Source organism: Diaphorina citri, unplaced genomic scaffold (assembly GCF_000475195.1).
Source record: "Diaphorina citri unplaced genomic scaffold, Diaci psyllid genome assembly version 1.1 scaffold4510, whole genome shotgun sequence".
In the NCBI taxonomy this organism is placed as follows: Eukaryota; Metazoa; Arthropoda; class Insecta; order Hemiptera; family Psyllidae; genus Diaphorina; species Diaphorina citri.
Genome location: NW_007381908.1, coordinates 1 through 10,367, shown reverse-complemented (window position 1 = coordinate 10,367; position 10,367 = coordinate 1). Strand labels below are relative to the sequence as shown.

Genomic DNA, 10,367 nt, shown 5'->3' with positions numbered 1-10,367 from the left:
ATACTTACAGTCATGCACTGCAAGCAGGAGGAGTTCGTAGAAGCTTAACCCATCTTTTGGGGCTGTTGCCCTTACGCTAAAGCCTCAGAGTGGACTTTTTATTTAAACGTTGCAAGGGGTCGCGAAGGACTTCTGGGACATACTGTGTTTACATGAAAGGCACGAAAGGAATATTTTACTTCTTTAGATGGGTATGTTATGTTCTTTGAGTGAAGAGATCAAGTTGTACGTACACTTTGCACGAATACTTACCACATTCACTTTACGATGGATACCACTACCTTTAGATAGGTATGTTATGTTCTTTGAGTGAAGAGATCTCCACACCTACAAAGTTGTACGTACACTTTGCACGAATACTTACCACATCCACTTTACGATGGATACCACTACACTATAACATGATTGATGGATACCCCATCAACATGTTATTTGCACTAACTCGATTTACTGATAGACTGATACATAAGCGTAATAAAGTTTCAATTTATTTTAGTTTCGTCCCTTGGGGACTCGACGATGTCCAGCGTTGTTTCTTGAAGTTTAGCACTCTGGATAATGGCTTTTAGGTGAATTTTCTTCATGTGATTGGTTAAATGACTTTTCTGTGATGTCGTATACTCGCAGAACTTACAGGCAAATGGTTTGTCACCAATGTGACGTCTGATATGATTTCTCATATTGGTGATATGATCCGAGTGGTAGTCACAAAATAGACACACATAGTAAAAAGATCGATCCGGTCTGCCTGCACACGAGCAAGATTTGCTGTGAATAAGTAACATTTCCGTGTTAAGATCCAACGCAGATTTACAATATTGACAGAAAAGTTCTGAAATAGGTGAGAAGGAACGACCACATTAGCAATAAAAAGCTTTCCTCTGAGGTCGAGTGTTTTTATCCGACTAAAACAAAATAAGGGAACAGAAATTAAATTAATACATAAATAATGTAGTGTCGATGAAGTATAGCGCTGATATAATATGAACACTATGTATGTATAATTGTATATCATAAAGAGGCCAGTCTCATTTGAACGAATTAAGATAAACATAGGCTTTTAAAATGACTGTTTTATTTTATAACTAAAAAAAAGTACTGAACAATTCAATTGTACTTTTCATAATCATTTTAATCAATAATGCTTGGTTTTCATATGCACTGTTAAATGACTATTATGAGCAGATGCATAGTTACAGAAGGAACATTTAAAAGGTTTTTCGCCGATATGAGTTCTCAAATGACTCCTCATGTGGCCAGAATGGTTAGAATGGTATTCACAAAGCGAACAAACATACCCATAAGTTCTGTCTTTCCTTGGGGCACTTGAACACAATTTCGCGTGAGATAATAGAGCTTCTGTGTTAGACTCAATGTCGTGAATACAATATTGGCAATTTACGTCTGGAAATTAAACAATGATATAAGAATAAATTATATCGACGAGGTTTCAAACCAATTAATTTAACAATTAATCTATTAATTTAACAATTAATCTGTTAACTTAACAAGATATAAAAGGTCATGAAAGATGCTGTTACATCTTAAATTTATGATTCCTTATTTATTTTCAATTCTTTTTTATTCTTGTAATTAACTTATAAATCATGTTTTATTTTCATATGATTATTCAAACTTCCTTTTCTAGAAGAGATATACTCACAAGATGGACATGCAAATGGTTTATCTCCTGTGTGACTTCTGATGTGATTTCTCATATGCTCTGATTTGAAAGTATGATGTTTACAAAACACGCATACGTATAGGTAAGATCTGTCTAATCTTGACACATATGAACAAGTTTTACAGTGTGACAGTATGGCTTCCGTATTACTATCAATATAACACTTACAATATTGGCAAATCAGCTCTGTAATAATGAGTGAAAAATATTATGATACATAATATCGTTTTAAGCCGAATGTTTAATTTTAACATGACTAGTCAAATTGCTTTTTTTGCAAGCCGTGTATGGACTTTTTATGTATGAGTGTATGTAAAACAGGAGGTATAATGCAATATTAAGTAGCCTGTAAAATGTTGAAAATATCGTGAATGCAGAATGTAAAAACTTTGCTGAATAGAATGCACAAAAGTCAGCTAGAACTATCAGTACTACCACATACAATTAAAGAAAGAAATATCAAAGTCGTCGGGCGAACACTCAGAAGACCTGAAGGAACGCTGCAAAAGGATGTTATGGATGGCACAGAATAGACCTGGTTACTTGACCGACCAAAGATATTGTGGATAACAACACCAATAAATGGCTGAGCGTCACATCACTCAGCTACCAGTGGATACCTTATCAGAACAGCAATGTTACTCGATGTTAATTTTCGTCACTCACGTGTGTCTGATTGCTTCATGAGAAACAACATTGTGTTTTTGAGTTGAACAATAATTGCAATAAGAGCATTTGAATGGTTTCTCTCCCAGGTGCATTCTAATATGTCTTGCCATATGACCGGCGTTTTGAGTGTGGTAGTCGCAAAATATACAAACAAAATTATAAGTCTTATTATATCTAACCATCTCACTACATGTTTTACAATGTTTTAACAATTTTTTATTCACATTAGATAGAAATTTGAAGCAATGTTTGCAATGAATTTGGTCTGAAAAATTAAAATAGCATTGTTATTGTTACACGATTCTCACGTTTTTAGGCTACGTATGATCCACAAGTTGGAATATTATTTTTATTACTTAGAGAGATATACCTAGATAGATTATTATAACACTATTTTTATTTGGGGACACCACATTTCCATGAGAAATTCGATGACCAACTTGACTTAAGAAGAAACGCAAAGACAAGTAGTCCTATGATTTTAGTTACGATTGTATCCATTGTATTTGTATTATACACGGTTTCTATTACACGGGTATGTAAAACAAGTATCAAATTCGTCATTTAAATGTACATATTATGTACTAGCAGGATACCCGTGCTTTGCCACGGTTTAGAATATTTTAGTAAAAGAAAAATTCTCCGTCAGTAGGAATCCTCACCAGAAAGAATGCTACCCTTGCACTGCGCGCTCCCTATTGGCTTTACGCCTTTTAGAAAAAACTCCCAATAGAATATGGTCGCGCTACGCGCTCCCCATTAACTTTACACTTTGAAACAATATGGTCGCGCTACGCGCTCCTCATTGGGTTCTCACTTTGAAAGAATACGGTCGCGCTACGCGCTCCCTATTGACTTCGCACTTTGATAGAATATGGTCGCGCTGCGCGCTCCCTGTTGGCTTCGAATAAGATCGCGCTCCCTATTGGCTTTTCACTTCGAGAAAATACGGTCGCGCTACGCGCTCCCTAATGACTAAACTAAAGAAAAAAAAGGGGGGAATGGATTTGAAAAATATTCCCTAATATTCTACCATCCAAATACCGACCATGGTCTACGTATCTTAACTTCAGTGATATGTCTGTAAATAATTCAAAGTAGAATTTAAAAAAAAAGTTCCCTAGGTGGTTGCTCATCCAGCTACCAACCACGCTCAACGTTGCTTGACTTCAGTGATATGTGAGGAGTAGGTACAAATTTCATACAAAGTCGTAAAGCTCAAAATATTTTTCTTTCGATCAAAGCGAATGCGAATGTTCAACGGAGAAAACTAAAAACATAAAAAACTAAAAATGAAGCTAAAACTCTGCTGGAGGAAAAAGATTCTCCTCGTGATGAGTCCTTGCGTCTCTACTCCCTGTGTATTTATGGGACATTTTGGCCGTCAGAAAAGGCCCATATCTCGGGAACGGTTGGGAATTTTAAAGGTCTAGATAATTTTTTTGGGTAGATACGACAATTTTACTGGGGGTCTTCGTTTACACTTTTTTGATATCTATCATAGTTTTCTCTAAACAATTCCGACAGACATACATAAATACATGACCCGTCCATATTTCCCTTTTATGTATACAGATAGAAATTGTTAACCGTGGCGAAGCACGGATGAAACAATTAGTTATCTATGAACTGAGGATGTTTGATTTTCATATGAATATTTAAATGGCCTTTTTGAGATGTAGTATGGTTACATACCTTACATTTAAACGGTTTATCACCTATATGGATTCTTATATGAGTTCGCATTCTACTGGAATCATATGTATGATATTCACAAAATATGCAAGTATAGTTATATGAATTGTCAGGTCTTGATACGTATTCACATATTTTACAATGAGTTACAAGTATTTCTGTATTGGCTTCAAAAATACAGTTACAAGAGCGACAAGAAAATTCTGTAAACAAAACATACGACTATGATTAGGTTTCTAAAACTGTGTCCACACATAGCCGTCGATTGAAGTAGAAAAAAAAACACAAAAGACAACCTTTCTTATCCAATCGACCGTCCATCGACTATGTATAACTCTCTTTCAGCGATCTTATTTTTCCTCCGTAATTTTCGTTCTTGAACTGTGAGTACCTACATTAAATTATTTTCCGTGTTTCAGTTCACAGCACCTGACTGTTAGCTACAGTCAGGTCCAACTTATGAACGGCTCTAGCAGCTAATGATAACTTGCATTTTTTTATATGCGCTGAGCTACAGTCAGGTCCAGCTTATGAACGGCTCTAGCAGCTAATGATAACTTGCATTTTTTTATATGCGCAGCGAGATATTCTTCTGTCGTGCACTTGTAATTACAAATCATGCATTTGAATGAGTTTACCCCTGTATGTACTCGAAGATGTCTCCTCATATTACCGCCGTTGCTAGTGTGGATATCGCAAAAAACACAAGCGTATTTCCGTGTGTCGTCGGACCTGTCAACACTCTTGCAATTTGCACAATGGTGCAACAACATTTCTTCAATTTTCAAAACGTTTCCGTTGCAATGTTTGCAGGCGATTAGTTCTGTGAAATAAATTTAACAAGGTAAATTACTAAAACATAATATTATCATTGATCTATATCCATGTATAAATAAAATTGTAGATTTGTCTATACACTGCTTAGAATCGTAAAATTTTTAGTTATTCTTACTCCTTATGCATCAGGGATCCCAAAAATCACATTAGAAAATTATCTGTTTGTATGTCTGTTACGCTGGTAGACCTGTTTTTGTCCTCTTTTCACGAGAAAACGGCTAAACCGAATTTGGTAAAAAAAAAATGTAGTTGTTAAGAGTACTCAGGGTAACATAGGCTACTTACATTTGTCACATTCCATCCTCATTCAAAATGGTAGCGTACAAAGGAAAATGAAACACACCTTATAATCCAAATAATACTCACAAGATTGGGACCTTGAAAAATTGTTTAAACTTCGCGATATTCTTAGTTTAATAAGAAGAAATGAATTATTTAAAAAAAAAAAAAAAAAAAAATGTACATGCTATCTTTTATGGGAGGTAGCTTAACATTAGCATTTTAGTATATTAATCAATTTCATGAACATTTTTTTTCTTTCCTTTTATCATAAACAAAATATCGTCAATTTCCACAAAGATTAACACTCTTAGTTTCTTAATTCTCTGAAATTTCAAACGTTTTGAAATTATTAGTGTCTCCGGTTCGTATGCCTAGCAATATGATCTTTCTGTCCACTTCTATATTCACAAAATTTACATTTATAAGGTTTATAACCCATATTTTTAGTTTAAAAAGAAAAAAAAAATAATTTAAAAAAAAAAAAAAAAAAAAATGTACATGCTATCTTTTATGGGAGGTAGCTTAACATTAGCATTCAGTATAATTAATCAATTTCATGAACATTTTTTTTCTTTCCTTTTATCATAAACAAAATATCGTCAATTTCCACAAAGATTAACACTCTTAGTTTCTTAATTCTCTGAAATTTCAAACGTTTTGAAATTATTAGTGTCTCCGGTTCGTATGCCTAGCAATATGATCTTTCTGTCCACTTCTATATTCACAAAATTTACATTTATAAGGTTTATAACCCAAGTGACATCTTAAATGTTTTCTCATGTGATCCGATCGCTTCGTGTGATAATCACATATGCAGCATATAAAACAATATCGTTTGTCCAGTCTTGAAACGCCATCACATTCCTTACAGTGACGCAATAGTTCCTCAATGTCATTTGTAAAAAATCCACAATCCTTGCAAGTCACTATTCCTAAAATAGAAATAATGATAACATGTTAGTATTTAATTCGCCAATGAATAAATAATTGAATAGACAACCTGAGTAAGCTAACCTCCTTATGAGGGAAAATAAATGGATAACACAATTAAAATCTCTTTAAAGTTATAAGAAAACGACCATTTTGGACATATGTATATTTTAAGCAAATAACCAAGTAGATTGCCCTGTCCTGACAGAATTTATCTGAAATGTTCAGACCAAAAATCGGCCTCGCTCAACTCTGGGACCCTAAATTTGAACTTTGCGATGTGCTTTGATGCAACTTGAACCTGTACCAAAATCGGACCAGGCAATCGCGAGTTATAGCGGAACAAACATTCAAACATCCAAACCGAATGCAAAACTGTCGAGTTAAATCGTAGAACCTACTTTGTTGGGTCAATAATACTTTGTGAGAGTTTTGATAGCAAGTTCGTGTTATTAGGATAAGGGACTTTTAGCGATTATGATAGTGAATGACGAATTTTAATGTGAGAGTACAGGTGTTGTTTTCGAGAGGATTTGTAATCACATAACGTGCATTGAAATGGTTTTTCACCAGTGTGACGTCTAATATGATCTCTCATATGATCAGATTTGTGAGTATTATAAGAACAATAGAAACAAATATAATTATACAATCTGTTAGGTCTGTAGGCACTATCACATGTTTTACAATGGAGTAGTATTTCTTCAACGTCATTTGACATTAGTAGTCCACAATGCTGACAGCTGTGACCGAATCCGTTTTCTGTAAGGACATGGAAATAATCATATTTGTTAATATATTTTTATTAATACAGTCTACGGAAAAAATATATTTTTTTGAAAAATATCTTTCATGTAGGAGCTCGTCTCATAGCGTAGGCTAGTATAATGTACATTTAATTTTCAAAAATGGCATTGTATCTAATATCATTTTTATTTATTATTGTTAAGATTTTAACTATTTTGTATTTCATTCTCATCAAACGGGAAATGTATGACTTATGTAGTACTGAAAGTCAATATGTACTAATGGTAAAAATAGAGAATTAAAATCCATTCACAGGAAATTGTAGCAAAATTTCTCTTTTTTCCATCCAGGTGTTCAGCTGTAGTGAAAAGAATGCAAAATGCATAAAAGGAAGTGGATATCAGACTTGAACAAAGAGTTAACTTCATCTCGGTCTCGGTTCACAACGTGAGAATATTTCATCTATAGCAAAATGAATAATGATCTTTATGATTTTACTGAGGTATTTGTACTTTTTTGAACCTTCGAATGAAAGTTGCTTTTTTTTACACATGTCTGATTTTTATGTGCACATCAAGATTTCCTTTTGTTATAGAACTGAAATCACAAAAAGAACATTTATATGGTTTCTCGCCGGTGTGTCTACGTATATGTCGTGTTATATTGGTCCTTTCAAAAGTACGGTAATCACATGTATAGCAAACATATTTATAAGAGTAGTCAAGACGCAACATTTTTATACATGATCTGCTATGATCCAGAAGTACTTTTACATTATTACTTATTGATGTTTGGCAATGTTTGCAAAACACTTCTTCTGGAAAGAGAAGTAAATACTTGAAGTTATTAAAGATCGGAAATTAAATAATAATAATAATAATAATAATAATAATAATAATAATAATAATAATAATAATAATAATAATAATAATAATAATAATAATAATAATAATAATAATAATAATAATAATAATAATAATAATAATAATAATAATAATAATAATAATAATAATAATAATAATAATAATAATAATAATAATAATAATAATAATAATAATAATAATAATAATAATAATAATAATAATAATAATAATAATAATAATAATAATAATAATAATAATAATAATAATAATAATAATAATAATAATAATAATAATAATAATAATAATAATAATAATAATAATAATAATAATAATAATAATAATAATAATAATAATAATAATAATAATAATAATAATAATAATAATAAAGAAGAAAAAGTAAATTGAACTGAAGCAGCCTTTCTTTTGATTTCGTGGTCAAAAGAATCTTACTGCGCGTTATCAGAATGAAAAATAAGTGATTTTTTGACCGACGTTTCAACTCTCGAAAACTTCTTTAATACATTTATTTTCAGTGCGTTCATCGTCGTCATATTCATATTGGACACATGTTTCTTCATGTTGAATAGATGTGTCGTCGTGTTTTACATGGTATTCTTCGATATCTTCCGAATGATCATCTGTCAACTCTTGGCTAGATGGGGAAGTTACTCTCATAGTTGAAATGTTTGATCCCTTGACTATGAGAACTCCATATTTCCCAGGCTTTTTTGTGCTGGAACGAAAAGAATCGTAACTATGCTGATCTTTCAAATGTCTCCTTAAATTATCTCGTCTTGAAAATTTAAGAGAACAAAAGCCACACTCATATGGCTTATCTTTAGTATGTTTCCTTAGATGCCTCTTCATAGATTCGTTTTGTCTACAATGATATGGACAAACCATACACACATATCGGTAAGAGTCATTTTCTCGAAAAGCACCTTTACAGTTTTTTGTGTGCTGCAGCAAGATTTTCAAATCGTTATACAGTGGATCTCTACAAAATGTGCAATATATGCGGGTGCTTTCTGAAAGAATAGATAATGGAGGCCACGGTTTAGAATATTTTAGTAAAAGAAAAATTCTCCGTCAGTAGGAATCCTCACCAGAAAGAATGCTACCCTTGCACTACGCGCTCCCTATTGGCTTTACACCTTTTAGAAAAAACTCCTAATAGAATATGGTCGCGCTACGCGCTCCCCCATCGGCTTCTCACTTTGAGAAAATATGGTCGCGCTACGCGCTCCCCATTAACTTTACACTTTGAAACAATATGGTCGCGCTACGCGCTCCTCATTGGGTTCTCACTTTGAAAGAATACGGTCGCGCTACGCGCTCCCTATTGACTTCGCACTTTGATAGAATATGGTCGCGCTGCGCGCTCCCTGTTGGCTTCGAATAAGATCGCGCTCCCTATTGGCTTTTCACTTCGAGAAAATACGGTCGCGCTACGCGCTCCCTAATGACTAAACTAAAGAAAAAAAAGGGGGGAATGGATTTGAAAAATATTCCCTAATATTCTACCATCCAAATACCGACCATGGTCTACGTATCTTAACTTCAGTGATATGTCTGTAAATAATTCAAAGTAGAATTTAAAAAAAAAGTTCCCTAGGTGGTTGCTCATCCAGCTACCAACCACGCTCAACGTTGCTTGACTTCAGTGATATGTGAGGAGTAGGTACAAATTTCATACAAAGTCGTAAAGCTCAAAATATTTTTCTTTCGATCAAAGCGAATGCGAATGTTCAACGGAGAAAACTAAAAACATAAAAAACTAAAAATGAAGCTAAAACTCTGCTGGAGGAAAAAGATTCTCCTCGTGATGAGTCCTTGCGTCTCTACTCCCTGTGTATTTATGGGACATTTTGGCCGTCAGAAAAGGCCCATATCTCGGGAACGGTTGGGAATTTTAAAGGTCTAGATAATTTTTTTGGGTAGATACGACAATTTTACTGGGGGTCTTCGTTTACACTTTTTTGATATCTATCATAGTTTTCTCTAAACAATTCCGACAGACATACATAAATACATGACCCGTCCATATTTCCCTTTTATGTATACAGATAGAAATTGTTAACCGTGGCGAAGCACGGATGAAACAATTAGTTATCTATGAACTGAGGATGTTTGATTTTCATATGAATATTTAAATGGCCTTTTTGAGATGTAGTATGGTTACATACCTTACATTTAAACGGTTTATCACCTATATGGATTCTTATATGAGTTCGCATTCTACTGGAATCATATGTATGATATTCACAAAATATGCAAGTATAGTTATATGAATTGTCAGGTCTTGATACGTATTCACATATTTTACAATGAGTTACAAGTATTTCTGTATTGGCTTCAAAAATACAGTTACAAGAGCGACAAGAAAATTCTGTAAACAAAACATACGACTATGATTAGGTTTCTAAAGCTGTGTCCACACATAGCCGTCGATTGAAGTAGTATTTCTGTATTGGCTTCAAAAATACAGTTACAAGAGCGACAAGAAAATTCTGTAAACAAAACATACGACTATGATTAGGTTTCTAAAACTGTGTCCACACATAGCCGTCGATTGAAGTAGAAAAAAAAAACACAAAAGACAACCTTTCTTATCCAATCGACCGTCCATCGACTATGTATAACTCTCTTTCAGCGATCTT

General features: G+C 33.4%; 1 protein-coding gene across 1 annotated transcript; it reads right to left on the bottom strand.

The window, feature by feature from the left end:
- Positions 1 to 100: 100 nt before the first annotated feature.
- LOC113472254 (zinc finger protein 64-like) lies at positions 101 to 8,743 on the bottom strand. Its single transcript, XM_026831922.1, has 8 exons — positions 8,208 to 8,743; positions 6,576 to 6,898; positions 5,836 to 6,121; positions 4,549 to 4,883; positions 3,973 to 4,270; positions 1,602 to 1,888; positions 282 to 860; positions 101 to 181 (listed from the first exon to the last, which is right to left on the bottom strand). The coding sequence occupies exons 1-7, from the start codon at positions 8,608 to 8,610 to the stop codon at positions 483 to 485; spliced, it is 2,310 nt and encodes a 769-aa protein (XP_026687723.1). The 5' UTR covers positions 8,611 to 8,743; the 3' UTR covers positions 101 to 181; positions 282 to 482.
- Between the last annotated feature and the right edge of the window lie 1,624 nt (positions 8,744 to 10,367).